The sequence below is a fragment of the Budorcas taxicolor genome, chromosome 3 (genome assembly GCF_023091745.1).
Source record: "Budorcas taxicolor isolate Tak-1 chromosome 3, Takin1.1, whole genome shotgun sequence".
Classification (NCBI taxonomy): domain Eukaryota; kingdom Metazoa; phylum Chordata; class Mammalia; order Artiodactyla; family Bovidae; genus Budorcas; species Budorcas taxicolor.
In genome coordinates, this window is record NC_068912.1 from 120,678,254 (window position 1) to 120,693,667 (window position 15,414).

The 15,414-nt window shown below is 56.4% G+C and overlaps 1 protein-coding gene across 2 annotated transcripts in view; it reads left to right on the top strand.

The window, feature by feature from the left end:
* The first annotated feature begins 1,417 nt into the window (after positions 1–1,417).
* FARP2 (FERM, ARH/RhoGEF and pleckstrin domain protein 2) overlaps positions 1,418–15,414 on the top strand; it is a 103,415-nt gene continuing 89,418 nt past the window's right edge. For both annotated transcript variants that reach the window (XM_052636758.1, XM_052636759.1), the window contains exons 1-2: positions 1,418–1,474; positions 12,624–12,837. In XM_052636758.1, the coding sequence (XP_052492718.1) occupies positions 12,649–12,837 (189 nt within the window). In that variant the 5' untranslated portion in view covers positions 1,418–1,474; positions 12,624–12,648. The remainder of the gene's footprint in view (positions 1,475–12,623; positions 12,838–15,414) is intronic.

Consider the following 15,414-nt stretch of genomic DNA (forward strand, 5'->3'; position numbering starts at 1 on the left):
ATTGGCTCTTTACAAGGTAAAGGTGTAAGATCTCGGAAACACTCAGAGAAAGTTCTGCGTTTCCTGTGTGTAAGAAATGGGAGGAATTATTCGCATGAACATCAGTACATAACAGCTCTGTACTGGAGATCCCAGCTGGAAAGAAGGAGCCACGAAGCCTGGAAAGAAAGGATTTACAGGGGAAGTGATAAAGAGGAGCTCTAATGAGAGCTCGCTGTCTGCCCTCCGGGTAGAAAACGTGAGAGAAGCAAGGTCTCATTCACGGTAGGGACAGCGACTGACTGACCAGGAGGAATGCTGGAAACCTGATCTGGGGGTGGCATCCGGTCCCCTGGCCCCTCCGCCCAGGACCGCCTGGGCCCCTTTCCTTCTGTAGTTCTCTCCAGGCCCGTCCCTCCCTCGGTGTTCCTTCCAGCTTATGCTCTGCAGCTTCTACTGGGTCCCCCGCCGCTCTGACCAGGGTCTCCCTGCGTGGCCTCCCTGGCAGTGTGCTCCTGTCGGGGTTCTCTGCCTCGGGGGGGGGGGACGGGTGCGGGGTTCTGCGCTGGGGGCCGGTTAGAAAAAAAACCCGGCGGAAACAACGGAGGCAAGAGTGCCCTTCCGAGGCAGCCCCGCGGAAAGCAGATAATCCTCCTACTTGTGTGAGATGTGCCCGGAGGCCAACCAACCAGGATTCTCCAGGATGGTTCGGGACTTACTCCCTAGATAGCCGCGCGGGGGCGCTCCTGGCCTGCCCGCGGGGACCGCGGCGGGGGTAGGACCGGGGCAAGTTGAGCCGGATCTCCAAGAATGCACAGGAGCTCACTCAACTGAAGGGGCGTGTGCTCCTGCAAATCGTGGGCCTGGGCGCTCCGGAGATGGTGCCACGTTTCCATTCCCCGGCGGGGGACCGCGAAAGCTAGGGGGCCGCTGGGCTCCCAGCACGGCCCGTTTCCTCTACAGCACACCTTCGCCTGGCCCTCGGCGCCCCTAGGCCCACCCCGGTAGCCCCAGGAGAAGAGGACCTGGTAACAGGGACGCAGGCGGCCACGACCCAGGGCAGAACGAGGCTGCAGACGGATCTGGGCCGGAGTCGCGCCCCGCCCCCCGTGCCGACGCCCCGCCCCTCCCCGAGCCGTAGCCACGCCCCGAGCACGGATCTGCCATCCCGCCCCCTGAGCCGACGCCGCGCCCAGAACCGCCCGCGGCTCCGCGAGCCGAGCTGGCCGAATTACATCCGACTCTGCGCGTGCCTTCTCGCCCTACAAATCCACCAATCAGAGCTCTGTGCCGCGCTTCCAGGCTGCGGCCGCGGAGGCCCCGCCCCAGGAGCCGTCAGACCAATCGGCGGCGCATCCGCGGGGCGAGGGCGGGGCCCTGGGCGGGGCGGGGAAGGGGCGCGGGGCGCGGGGGCGGCCCGCGGGCAGTGGGGAGCCGGGCGGAGCCGGCGCGGACTCGCAGGCCGCTGCGGGCGGCAGCTCGGGCCGGACAGCGGGTGAGGGCGCGGGGCCGCGCGGCAGCGGGCGAGCGGGGGCCAGGCTACGCCTCGGGGGCGGGCGGCGGAGGCCGCAGGCCGAAGCCTGAGGCAGGGCGGGCGCCTCCGGACAGCGAGCGGCCAGAGAAGTCTGCTCCTGGCCTGGGAAGGCCTTCGGGCGGCGGGCCGCGTGTGAGGAGGGCGCTGTTTGGGGAGCCTGCCCGCTGGGGGCCCTGGGTGCGCGTGAGGACCCCGCGTGGGGGCCCCGGGGTGTGCGAGAGGACCCCGCGTGGGCGTGGGGGCTCCGCGTGGGGGCCCCGGGTGGGCGTGAGGACCCCGCGTGGGCGTGGGGGCTCCGCGTGGGGGCCCCGGGTGGGCGTGAGGACCCCGCGTGGGCGTGGGGGCTCCGCGTGGGGGCCCCGGGTGGGCGTGGGGGCCCCTCGTGAGGCCTGGGCAGAACCGCAAGTGGAAGCTCGGGCGACTTGCGGCCATGCCCTTTTTGGCCTTTCCTTAAATGGTCTTAAGACTTATTAGGTGTTAATGCTTTTACTCCGGGAAACCTGGAAAGGCTCCTCAGGCAGTGAGAGCCTTCCAGAGCCCGCCCTGATAGCTGGGACCTGACCATGCCCAGCGATCGCTCAGGCCGGGGTCCACACCTACCCTGGTGGCCACGGCCTCCGGAGGCCTTCCACGTGCTGGTCGGTCGTAATTGCCGAGAAAACAGATTCCCAGGAGGTGCACTGAAGGAAATAGCCCGAGCCCACAGTGAAGGGAAGATTTACATCTCAGGGTGGCTTTTCCGTGCGCCTTTGCTGTTTCTGTGCGGAGCTTTGGGCGGAGCACTCTGGAGAGCGTGATGGCCGTCGGCACAGCGCCAGAGGGCTGGTGGGTGGTGTGCAGGGACGGCGGCGCACCTGGGAGCTGGGCAGGCGTGGAGTGGCCTTTGCTTGCAGGCAGATCTAATGTTCATCTGTATCTGCGGCTCTTTGAAAGTCCTGAGTTCCTTACACCACGAGACGTAACTCTCCGTGAGGGGTTATGAAGCACTTCACACCTGGTATTTGTATTTTGTTTTGTTGTTCACTCGCTCTGACTGTCATGTCTCTTTGCAACCCCATGGACTGTGGCACACCAGGCTCCTCTATCCTCCACTGTCTCCTGGAGTTTGCTCAAACTTACATCCGCTGAGGGACTGTTGTCATCCAACCATCTCTTCCTCTCACCCCCTTCTCCTCCTCTCCCTCAATCTTTCCAATGAGTCGGTTCCTCACATCAGGTGGCCAAAGTATTGGAGCTTCAGCATCAGTCCAATGAATATTCAGGGTTGATTTCCTTTAGGATTGACTGGTTTGATCTCCTTTTAGCCCAAGGGACTCTCAAGAGTCTTCTCCAACACCACAGTTGGAAGCATAAGTTCTTCAGTGCTCAGCCTTCTTTATGGTCCATCTCTCACATCCATACATGACTACTGTAAAACCATAGCTTTGACTTTGCAGGCCTTTGCCAGCAAAGTGATGTCTCTGCTTTTTAACATGCTGTCTAGGTTGGTCATAGCTTTCCTTCCAAGGAGCATGTGGCTTAACTTCATGGCTGCAGTTAAGTTGTCTCAAAATCTGCAGAGATGATGTGGCCAGGCCCTGGCCCCAGTTGGGAGCAGAGCGGGTGGCCAGTGCCGGATCGCGCCTGGACCCGCTTCCTGGGCCAGGACCCCTGCTTTGTTGCCGAGCCTCAGTGAGCACTGAGCTGTCTGGACCAGGAGCTGCAAGAGCTGCAGAAGTTTGCTGGCTCGTCACCCGCTTGGACCTTCTCTCCTGGTAGGCTTCCTGCTTCCTGCTATACTCATTCCTTTCCCAAAAGAGGAGTTTATATGATACATTCACGTATCTCTCCTTGGGTTCCTTAGCCACAAATGAGGTTGCAGTGTACGTGCCTCATAGACTTGCTGTGAGGGTCAGGCATCAGTAGCTAGATGCCTGGAACCCACTAAGTGCTTAATCGGTGTTAGCCGTCATGTTGTCGGGCAGAAAAGCAGTCTGGGTGCACAGTCCAGGAAAAAGGAGGCAGTATTTAAGCAGAGTTGTCCTGCCTGGGAGAAGGGCATGGCCTGCGTTGACAAAGCAAAGGTGGAGGCGTGCGTAGTTCTCTGCGTGTGCTTTTAAGTCCCTCAGGCCCCTCCTCTCCTTTCCAAACACCTTGCCTCTCGGCACAGCAGTGCGCCCTCTGTCCTGAGAAGGTAGCAGGTGGCTGTCCCTGCTGCTTATCCTTTCAGGTTGGTTCCTGCTTTTCCTTCACCCACTCCCTTGTAAGCCTGCCACCTCCCCTTTCGCTCAGTGGCTCGCAAGTTTCCTGCACACACCTTGGCGTTCTGTGCAGGAAAAGCCCTGTAAAGCTGAGTCGCCCGAGGTCGCTGGGGCCGAGGTCGCCTCGTCCCGCTGTCTGAGATCCACGTGTGGAGCGTCGTTGGGCTGCAGCACATTTGTCAGCTCCGGGCTTTACCTTGGCAACCGGGTGTCAAAGGTGAGGGCTCCACAGAGCTTAACATGATGGAGGCCAGAATGTGATGGCTTTCTGGTGATTCTGTAAATTGGCCTAATCTTTATGGAGAGCACCTAGCAATAAGTGATAAAAGGTTTTGATTTTGGAATCCCGGTTTGAAAGCAAACTTGGGTACACACGGCAAGTGAGACTGGTAGCGCGCTCTGCAGCCGCAGACACGCCCCGGCGACCCCTCCTCGCCCTTCCCTCCCGACGAAATTTGAGCCATTATGATCCCTGGAAATACGTTCAAAGAGACATCTCAACCAAAACGGCAAAGCAGCTTGTACACAGCCTTTCCACTGATTTAAAAATACGCAAGGATGTGGACAAGGACCGGAGGAGAAGGTGGAGTGATGTAAGTGGTTTTATTTTAGGGTCACAGGACTGTTTTCCAATTTACAGTTGTTTTAAAATCCAAGACCAGAAAGGCCCTCTGACACTGTCGGATGCAGTGATGAGCTTGGCTTCGCCCATCTCTCCGAGCTGCAGAGTACCAGGTGGTGAGATCCCACCCAGGCCTCCTAAGTGGGCTCTGAGGACCCCCACGGCCCAGCCCGTGGGTGCCCTCAAGGCCCCGCCCGTGTGCACTGCTCTGCCCAGCCGGCCCTCCACTCCGCCGTGGGCCCAGCTCCACTCCGTGCTGGAGAGCCGCCCGGCAAGGCCAGCCGCACCCCCTCCTCAGTGCTCCCTGGTGCTGCCTGCACTCCGCTGTGTGGTCCGGGCCACTTCCACAGGCATCTCCCCTTCTGGCTCACCCCGTGCTCAGCACGTGGGGTCCCTTAAGCCCAAGAGGGGATGGCACACCGTGAGGGCGGGGGTGGGGGAAGGCTGAGGTCACACGCGTTGCAAGTCACTAACCTTTCTGAGCCTGGATTCCTTGTTTTGTGAGCCAGGGGCGGGCCTGGTGGCCACTCAGGACTCTTGAGGGGTCTGACGCAGACACCCGCCTTTCGCTGAGGCCTCCTCCCTCCCTCTCCACCCGCCAGATCCCTAGCGGCTTCTGGCTTCAATCCTTGCAGCTCTTACCAGCACTTAGGAGACTGGCTTCTGTGTCTTCCCTGCTGTGATGGGGCAGTGGGGTGAGGGGGGCGGGGGTTTCTCCTCTCAGAGGCTCCTGTGCTTTTAGGGACTTGGACTTGCTCTTTTCAGAAGCAAGGTGCTCGCTGAACATTTGGGTGAGTCAGGTTTCATCGGGGCAGAGTGGATAGCAGTTTTTATGGGACCTGAGATTTACCAGTGTAGGGGAGGGGACCTCTTTAAGAAACACAGTGTTAGAAATAAAAATTAACTTGGAGTGCAAATATTTATTTAGAATGAGAAAAAGTAAATACGTTACAGAGTTGAGAAAGCTGACCATTAATACAACAGTCAGAAAAGATCCAGAAAAATAGCGTATTTGCTAATTACCTGACGCACCTTTGTTTCCCAGTGGCTCAGTGGTAAAGAATCTGCCAGCCATGCAGGAGACCCAGGTTCAATCCCTGGGTCAGGAAGATCCCCTGGAGAAGGAAATGGCAACCCACTCCAGAATTTTTGCGTGGAAAATTCCATGAACAGAGGAGCCTGGTGGGCTACAGTCCGTGGGGTCACAAAGAACCGGACGCACCTGAGCAAGTTAACAGCAGCAGCAGCAGATAAGAGTTGGTGTTGCTGTCTTGAGCCCTGACACCCTCTGTGCCACTTTCCACTTGGCTGTGTCCTTTTTAATTAGCGTGACAGAGAAGAGAGTGAGTTCAGCGGCTCCTCTAGCATGGTTGATCAGAAACCTCTATTGCTGACTGTTAGGAGACATGAAGCATGGTTTCACGCTTGCTGTTTCTAGCGCAGCTACAGACTGCGTCTTGGAACAGCAGGAGTCCTGATAAATTCTGTTTTGCAGAAGTCCATTCAAAGAGTTACACATCTATGGCCTATCTATAAGCACACTGCTGCAGCGTGAATTCTGTTTTCTGACGGTAGGCAGTGCGGTTTTGGCCACTGAGTGCCAAGCTCTGCTTGCCTTTCCACGTGCCTGGTGATGACTCTCCAGTGTCTGGCCCCCTGCACTGCCAGCCTCACTCCTTCCCCAGGCCCACACGCCCCCGGCACCTGGCGCTGCTGGTGCTGCTGGTGCTGCTGGTGCTGCTGGTGTTGCCACGGGGTCCAGCCTGCACTTGGTCCCCCAGCCCCAGGCCTGAGCACCCCGGGCGGCAGCGACGCTCCCAGAGCCAGGCCTGCGGCGTGATGGCTGGTGATAAGCTCGGTGTGAAGGCTGAAACGCGTCCCGTTAACCCAGCTCAGCGTGTCTCCTGCCCCTCGTGCAGGCACCTGGGTCCTCTGGAGCCGCATGGCCTGGGGAAGCAGAACGCGGGCAGGGTCAGGGTGGAAGGGGCAGCAGGCTCAGTCGGTTGCCGCTGGAATATGTGTGCGAACTTTCTAGACGGCTTCGCCAAGGGCCCCTCCTTAGGACCTTGGAAGGGGCCGTGCCAGCGAGGAGCCCAGAAACAGGGCAGACGGGTGTCAGAGTCACACAGCCAGGCTAGGGCAGGGTGTGGCCAGCACCTTGAGGACGCCTGGGATGCAGGTGGCAAGGGTGCTCAGCACCTCTTCTGCCAGCTGGTGGGGCGTCTTTGGAGGGAGGAAGCAGCTCTGGGTCATTTTACAAATCACTGGCGTTCTGTCTCCTGCGGCCTTCGGATCCTGGCTGCCTTGGTGACAGTTAACAAGATGTATGTTGGAGGAATGAGTCTCACTATCTGAACAAGAAACCCATTCCAGAGGCTGTTTAAAAATGATCATTTTACTTTAACTGAACTGTTTGAGAAGGAGGAGACACAGGTAGGTCCCCTGCTTTCTCCTTGAAGGTGAGCCATGCTCCGCTGTAGGACCCCTGCTGTCCTCCACCCAGAAGACAGCTGATTTCAGATGTAACATGTGTTTATCCCTGGAGATAACTCCAAAATGACAGACCCTCAGAAGGGAGGAAATAGAAACCAACTGTCTTCCCAAAGAGCGCCATGCAGACGCACTCTAGATGCCCGGGGATCGAGTCCTGTTTCTGGGAAGAGGCATTAGCCCCCTCTGCCCCGGCTTGCCCACCACCCTGGCTGCAGAGCTGCACATCTGCGCGGAGCAGCCGTGAGGAAACGGTGGCCAGCGCAGCCGCATGAGCAGTGAGGCTCCTGCTCCTCCTCCACCTCCCCCAGCCTCCGCAGACTGCTCCCAGGGCAGCCAGAACCCAGAGATGGGCTCCAGGTGCAAACCGGGAGGGCTGCAGGAGGAGCTGCCCAGCTTGGGTTCCAGAGAGATGGGGAGACAGCCATCGTACCCTCCTGCTTCTCCCTGTCCTCCAGCCAGGCCTGTTGCCTGCAGACGCCTGTGACCCCAGGGCGCTCTACGCGCTCCTGCAGCCGGGGAAGCCCCCAGCGAGCAGGGCGTCAGCTGCAGGCTTCTGTCTGGAGAACTGAGGAGTAAGCCAGGGAGCTGTGGACAGGGGGCCGAGGGGGTGAGGCCGTGGAGAAGGGGCCTGAGGGGGTGACCCCAGAGTTGCTGATGAATTTGTGGGCCCAGCGCTGATCTGTGCCTACATGGGGCTGACCCTGCACCGTTTGCCCGTGGGAACTCAGCTAAGGGGGAGCCCACAGCCCGGGAGCCAGGCGGGCACTGGGGATGGTGCCCAGGGAGAATGGGGCCTCTGCAGGTGGGGCTGATGCTGAGGCCTCCACCCAGCCCTGGCAAGGTCAGTGCCGCTGAACAGAGATGCCATGATCTTGTGGGATTTAAGTGATGCCAGAGACTCACAGTGCGATGTCTTGTGTGTCTTGTTTACCTATTGGTGGCGACACTGGCTCTTCGTTGCTGCTCAGGGCCTCTGGTTCGGGCACACGGGGGCTGCTCTTTGTCATGGTGTGTGGGGTTCTCGCTGCAGGGGCTTGGCTTGCTGCGGAGCGCAGGCTGTAGATGCTCAGGCTTCAGGCCTTGCGGCCTGTGGGTCCCGGAGCCTGCAGGCTCAGTAGTGATGGCTCGTGGGCTTAATTGCTCTGTGGCACGTAAAATCTTCTGGACCAGGGATCAAACCCACGTGCCCTGCACTGGCAGGTGGATTCTTACCCACTGCCATCACCAGGTAAGTCCAACACAGTATTTTAACTCTCCAGGACACAATCCAAAATTACCTGACATGCATAGAACCAGGGAAATACCAGCTTGCAGGAGAGAAGACAGGCTACAGCTAAGATGATGCGGATATTGGAATTACTGGACAAAGACCTTGTGGTCGGCAGAACTTTGTCCCCCAAGGCCATCACCCCCAGTGTTACTTCTGAGAACAGGTTTTGTTATGTGGCAAAAGCACTTTGCAAATGTGAGACCATCGACGAGGTTCCCTAGTTGACCTGAGGCATGAGCGTTGCAGACTCCAGAAGCAGCTGCCCTCCCAGCCCTAGTGCCCCACCAGAGGCGGTTGTTTGGGTGATTCATCCTCCAGCGTGCTTGTTTGAATGGAAGCAAATGTGTGTCTACATGGCCCTCCTCTTCACCAGAACTCACGTGCCATGCACCCGCTTTGCACCCTGCTTATCCACCTTCATACCAGAGAGGCAGACAGAGGCCTTCCTCTCGTGATGGAAATTTCAGCAGCTTCCTGTGCTGAGGACAGAGGGCTGCGCTTGCCAGTGAGCCACGCACTCATTTGCCAGCCAAGGGGGACGCAACTGGGGAGCAGACCTTTTTTTTTTACATAGACTTCTTTAGAGCAATTTGAAGCTGAAACTCCAGTGGAAGTCCCACAGATTCTCACATGCCTCCACTCCAGACGTGCACAGCCTTCTCCATCGTCACTGCCCCACCCCAGAGGCGCCTCTGTTACAAACCTGAGTCGACACGTCATCACCCAGAGCTTCGGCAGACTTTTGAGCTGAATTGTTCCTTTAGAATGGAAATTACACATCACAAGGTGGTTTTGAAGTTGTTTTTTTTTATTAAATGACAATATATAGGAGCCAAGTTTGTAACACTAGATGTCAGTGGTGGAAATTGTATCCAGCCACCAGAAATAGTTTTAGGAATAAGACTGCAGAACATTTTGTTCAATTAGAGGAAGAAAAGAAAGTGAACCAGGGTCCCTCGTCAGTCCCTGGATTTTGGTAGATTCCCTCCAGGTCTCTGGAGAGGGTCCCCCTGAGGAGGTTCCCCTGATCCCTCTGGAGGGGGTCCCCCTGGAGAGGTCTCCCTGGAGAGGGTCTCTAGAGAGGGTTTCTGGAGAGGGTCTCTGGAGAGGGCCTCTGAAGATATCTCCCTGAAGAGGTCCCTCTGGAGAGGCCTCTGGAGACATCTCCCTGGAGAGGTCCCCCTGGAGAGGGTCTCTGGAGACATCCCCCTGAAGAGGTCCCTCTGGAGACATCCCCCTGAAGAGGTCCCTCTGGAGACATCCCCCTGAAGAAGTCCTCCTGGAGAGGCCTCTGGCAGCACAGGAGCCGCTCTCTGCCCTTTCGAGCCCGCAGGACTGGGAAGCGCTTGCTGTGTATCTCATCTAGTTTGCATACTCTTGCCTTTTTAATGTTTATTTCTAAGCACACAGAGCAAAACAAAGTAATTTCTGTTAGGCTGTAATTTATGTAAAGCAGATTCCGTGCGTACATTTTTCCTTTCTTCCCATGGTCAGGCTAGAGGAAGCAGTCAGGCTGAGGCAAGACTGTTGAACAAGCAACTTCATGCTCCTACGGGGAGGGTTCTGTCACAGCTGCTCACTACAGAGTGAGACCAAGGTCGACTGCTGTTTGCAACCCGGCGGTTCCATCTGATTTTCTAAGTTCCTTCCTTTCTGAGTTTTCTTAAGCTAAAAGATGAGTACTCATTAAATGGGAGGTATGTGTGCATTGCTGATGTGTGATAGCAAGCAGAGCCCTCCTGGAGCGTCCGCGGGAGGGTGCCCATGGGCTCGGGTCCTCTCAGGAGGGTCGTCCTCTGGAGGTAAGCCTCCAGGCGTGAGGGTGTCTTGTGATCCTCAGTCTCAGCTTCAGCCGGGTGGGTGTCTTCCTTTGACCAGGCGGCTATGACTGGGACAGAAGCTTGCTGCTCAGAAGACCTATAAACATGCAGAGGCCATGTTTTAGAATTCCTTGATCCAGGAAAAGTGTTTTTCCATCTATCTAATGTGGGTCGGACACGACTGAAGCGACTTAGCAGCAGCAGCAACGTGTGTTTTGTTCTTAAGAGAGATAAAACAGCGGTTGATTAACAGTGCGCTGTTAAAACTGCATGGATCAAACACACAGCTTGATGAACCGCGCGGACAGTGACCAGTCGGGCAGGGGAGCTGTGCTGGCCACACCTGCAACCTCTCCGCTGTGCACACCCTGGGGCAGCCCCCCAAGGGGACCCCAGCCCCGACTCTTCTGGGATAGCCTCCCTGCATGTTCTTCTTGCTGTGTCTCACCTGAATGAGTACAGTAGCTTAGTCTTGCTTGATTTGGGTTTTTTGTTGGCTTTTTTTTTCTTTTTTTTTTTTTGAGAAGTAGGTGTTTAGACATGACTTTCTTGTAATAAGTCAAAGGGAAGAACCTGAAGAAATTTTTTCCATCTAAATGTTTTATGAAAAAATATAAATGAGAATTATACAATGGAATACACAACAGAAGTGATTTAAAACAATACCTTGGTTGTGTATGTTGCTTCAGAATTGTAGCTTTACTTAAAAGGGGAAGGATCGCTTGGTGCCCACCGCTTGTTTCAGAAGGGCCTCTTCTGGTGGTGGGTGAGCTCTGTGAGCCCACCTCGTCTCCTTCTCACCTGTCTGCACACCTGGGGCAGCTGGCAGGTGGGCTCATCTTCCTTCACACCCTTCCTTCCGCGGGAGCTTCTCACGGTTGTGAAGCTGGAATGAAAGCGCTCGCAGTTATGGTTCTCGGCACCTCGTGGATCTCACGCTCAGCGATGCGGAAGCAGGTTTCTGCCACGTTGATCAAGCCCGTGGCCTGTGCAGTGCCTCGTGTCCTGACGCAGTGCGTGTTTTTTGACACCCGTGACGTTAACCACAGTAAGAATTACTTCTCCCAGGGCCATGCAGCCTGGAGGGAGAGCTCTGAAGATGGCCGGTGACCGCCAGCCTGAACTGCCCTTGCAGCTCAGCTGGGTCCGAGCGCGGGGTGAGCCGTTGGCTTGTGTCAGGGGCCGGCTGGGAGCTGTGTCCGGCAGGATGACCAGCTGCCTCGTCACTCTGCTTGTGCTGTGCACGTCTCGCTTTCCCAGCACTCTTGACTCATTTTCTGTTTGCTTATTGATAAACCAGACGTGCAAGTCAGTTCTCAGCCGGACGGTTGGGAAGGCCTTAGCTGAGTAGGGCTTAAGCAGGAGGCAGCAGGTCACTGAGAAGCTTTTCCGTCTTAATTCAAGAGATAAAAATTTCATGAGTTAATTTGTCTTGATAACAAAATTAACTTGAAAGAAAGAAGGCCAGGGAACTCAGCAGTGAAGTTGGCATGAAATGGAGTGGCCCAGGGGCCTAGTGAGGTTAGTTCTCCAAAGCACTTACTGCAGGCTAGTCAAAGACTTTTCCAAGATGATTAACCAAACTAAAATAATTTTTGTGGCATCTGCATTCTTTCTTGATTAAACATCTGGCATTTGTTTTTGTCTTACCATGTTTAACCATTAAGTGTGTTTCTTTAAATTGACTTTTATACACGAATAGGCATACTTAAGGGAATTTACCGTTAAGTAGAAGGTAACTATTAATAAGGATGAATGAAAGCAAGCCTGTATTACTAGATTCTAGCAGATACTTAGCCTAGTCTTTCATTGTTAAAGACAGTGATGAGATGGGCTCTTTTCAACTAAATAGCTTAGAGCTGGAGACCTTTCCCCACACAGCAGGGAGGGTTGGAAGGGCACAGGCCCCTCCCGGGGCACCTCTGACCCTCTCAGACCCTCAGTGTCCTCATCAGTGAGGAGGGCGCGGAGGGCGGAGATGACAGCGAGGTTATTGCGGGGGTGGGGCAGGGCAGTGCAGGCAACAGCAGAGGCGGGGGCTCCCCGCGGCGTGTGCCTCGCTGCCGTCGGGGCGGGGGCTCCCCGTGGCGTGTGCCATGCTGCGGTCTGGCGCCGGGTCTAGAGTCTCCTCCGAACCCCCAGTGACACCTCTGCAGCCTGGAGATGCAGCCGAGAGACCAGGGCTTGCAGGGCTGGCAAAGGCAGCCCCAGCATCTCCATCCACCTTCCTTGCATTGTCCCCTCCATGTTGGTGGGGTGGGGACCCATGACCCAAGTTGTGCGCACCCACCTACCTTTGCTAGGAGGCCCTGGGCCGTGCACACAGTGTGTGGGCAGCACCTGGACCTCTGGGCCGGGGGTGGGAGGAGGTGGCTGGGAAGGAGAGGCAGGTGGCTGTAGGCCACCCCGCTCCAGGGGGCCCCTTTGGATGGCATTGCCCGGCCTACACACCCAGGAGACATTGGTCCCGGGGCTGCTGCTGGCGGGCATCTGTGCTCCACCCGCCCGTGTATGAGGAGAAGATAATCTTTCTAAACTGTTTAGAGGTAGTTTAAGACTCGCAGAGGTGCAAAATCAGTGCTGAGAATTCCGGTCTACCTAATAATTTTCTTATGTTTTAAAATTGAAGTAACTGAAGATGATTGGGGTTTTCCGTTTGTTTCAGCACACTCCTTCTCAGCTGCTGAGGAATGGGGGAGCTGGAAGGAACATACAGAGTCCTGCAGACCCCGGGGGCACGCCTGGGCACCGCGACCCCCGCGGGCGTCAGCACCCTGGAGCCCGGTCAGGGCCCCCCGGCGGGGGTGGTGCGGCCAGCGGCTCGGACGCACCTCCGCGTGCAGCTGCTGGACGACTCCGTGGAGCTGTTTGACGTCGAGGTAAGAAGCCCACGGGCCTGTGCCTCATGCTAGCTGAAAGTCACGGGCCGGATTCCTCATTGCTGGTAGTAGACTTTGCCTGTTTATCAAGTTGCCTCAAGTAGCTGGGTAACAAAATGCTTGGAAACAGTGAGCCTGGAGAGTTACTTCTGCTGACTTTCCTTTAAGCTTCTGACACAATGTGGGCATTCGGGAGGCTGGCTGAGGGCTGTGCGGTGCGGGCAGGAAGCAGCTTGCCCACTCCTGAGTCTTGGTGGCCCAGTGGCTGGGTGAGAGGTGCCCCTCAGCATCGCCGTGTGTCCACTTCCTTGTCTGCATGTGGGGGCGACTCCGGGCCCTGCTTCTCTGGGTGGCTGGGTGAGGGCTGAGGGCTCGCACATGAGGAGCCTGGCACAGACCTCGTTTTTCTGGATCAGCAGTAAGAACACTTTTACTTTGAAAATTCCCTGTAGTAGCTTGCGCTGATAATATTGGCAAAAACAATTGAATATAGCAAACGCTTGAAAAGATTTTCTGATTTCCTAAATAGCATTAGAGTGAATGGTCTTTTAAAAAATTGCTCATTTTCATAAGTGTGTGTGTGTGCGCTTAGTCGCTGAGTTCTGTCTGACTCTTTGCAACCCCACGGACTGTAGCCCGCCAGGCTCCTCTGTCCATGGGGTTCTCCAGGCAAGAATACTGGAGGGGGTTGACGTGCCCTCCTCCAGGGGATCTTCCCAACCCAGGGGTCAAACCCGGGTGTCCCACATTGCAGGCGGACTCTTTACTGCCTGGGCCACCAGGGGAGGCCATGAGTACTGGAGTGGGTAGCCTGCCCCTTCCCCAGGGGATCTCCCAGGAGTTGGACTGGGGTCTCCTGCATTGGAGGTGGATTCCCAGCTGAGCTACCAGGGAATGCAGAAATAAAGTATTTTTCTAATATCTTTTATTAGTGTAAAGTAATACCTTTGACTGCATTCCCCTGCTCTTAATGTGACAAACTAGAGTGAGAATGAACTCTACCTTGAGCAGAGGCTGGCTTGTGCTTGGGGGGAGGTCGGGGGCCGCACAGAAGGCGGGCAGGCGTGAGGGGCTGGAGGAAGCTGGAGCCTGCCTGCAGAAAGCGCTGTGAGAGCAGAGGCGAGGCAGGAGCTGAGCGTGGGGAGGAGCAGGCACTCCCACCCCAGCTCAGAGCCCAGGGCTGGCCGGCCGCTCTTGCTCACATGTTCTGTGGCAGGCATCCGGTGCCTGGGTGCCTAGTGTCTGGACCCTGCAGGTTCTTAGGTCTCACCTGAGGAAGAAAGCAAGTATCACTTAATCGGGCAGGTAACTGAAACTGGCAGGACCTGCCCGTCCGCCTTCAGTGACACGCCTGTGTTGCAAGAGGCCGCCTTTGCAGGACAGGGAGTCTGGAGAAGGCACCTTTGCGCCCCGGGGAGCGGGCGGCTCTCTGCTCCCTCTCACCTTCTCACCGTCCTCAGTCCTCCGATGAGTCACCTGGAGGAACCGGTTAAAGTCTGGGAATTAGCTGGGCTTCCAGGTCTCTTCCAGCCCAGTGTTTGGAAGAATCTCCACCATGAAGCTGCCCTGTGGTGAACGCACTCGCTGTGGTCCAGGCTTCAGAGGGGGCTCCCGGGTGCTCAGTGGTGAGAAGTCTGCCCGCCAGTGCGGGAGACGCAGGTGCGACTCCTGGGTCAGGAAGGTCCCGGGAGGAGGGCGTGGCGACCCACGCCAGTGTTCTTGCCTGGAGAATCCCACGGACAGGGAGCCTGGGGGGCAACAGTCCGTGAGGTCACAGACACGACTGAGCGACTTGGCATGCACGCAGGCTTAGAAGAGCTTTAGGTGTTTGAAAGAAAGCAAAGAAGCAAGGAAGGCGAGAAAAGAAGAGGGTCTTGCACCATTCAGGGCTTACTTTCCGAGCGCCTTTTTGGGTCCTGCTTAACAGTCTCTATCAACTGAGCCTGAGCTCAAACAAGGAGAAAAGCAGCCATCTATTGCTGAGCCCCAAATAAGATGTGATTCTTCTCTGGGAAATTCACTTGTAAATCAGAGACTTGACTGTATAAAGGTTCAGAATATATCGAATTTGTCAAAGTCTTAATAAATTGAAATTGCTGTTTCCTTTAATCAGATAGAACCGTCATGTTTGGTATTTTGAGGTACTTGGCGGAGTCCAGAAATTGAAAGAGGCACATTGCTGTTGCGTGTCATGAGTTGGGTAGGGTACTTTCTAAGTTGCGCCTGTGGTGCCTAAAGTCCGCCTTTCAGGAGAAGCTAAAGTTCAAAATGTATTTTTGTAAATGAGTTGTATTGTTAGTGCCCTGTCCTGCACGACTGTGTCAGTGAGCTTCACTGAGTAACAAACCACCCCCGGACTCGATAACCTGAGTGAACCTTTAATGCTTCCTGCACGTCTGAGCGCTGGCTTGGAGGGTCTTCTGGCTTGGCCCGGCCAAGGGGCTAGCACAACCTCACTCCTGAGTCTAGGCCCAGCCGGAAGCTGTCTGCATGTGGCCCTCACCCTCCAGCGAGCTGGCGTGGCGTGGGAATGGGCGTGTGCTCTGGGTGGGAGCCATGAGGTCCCGGCTGGGGTTC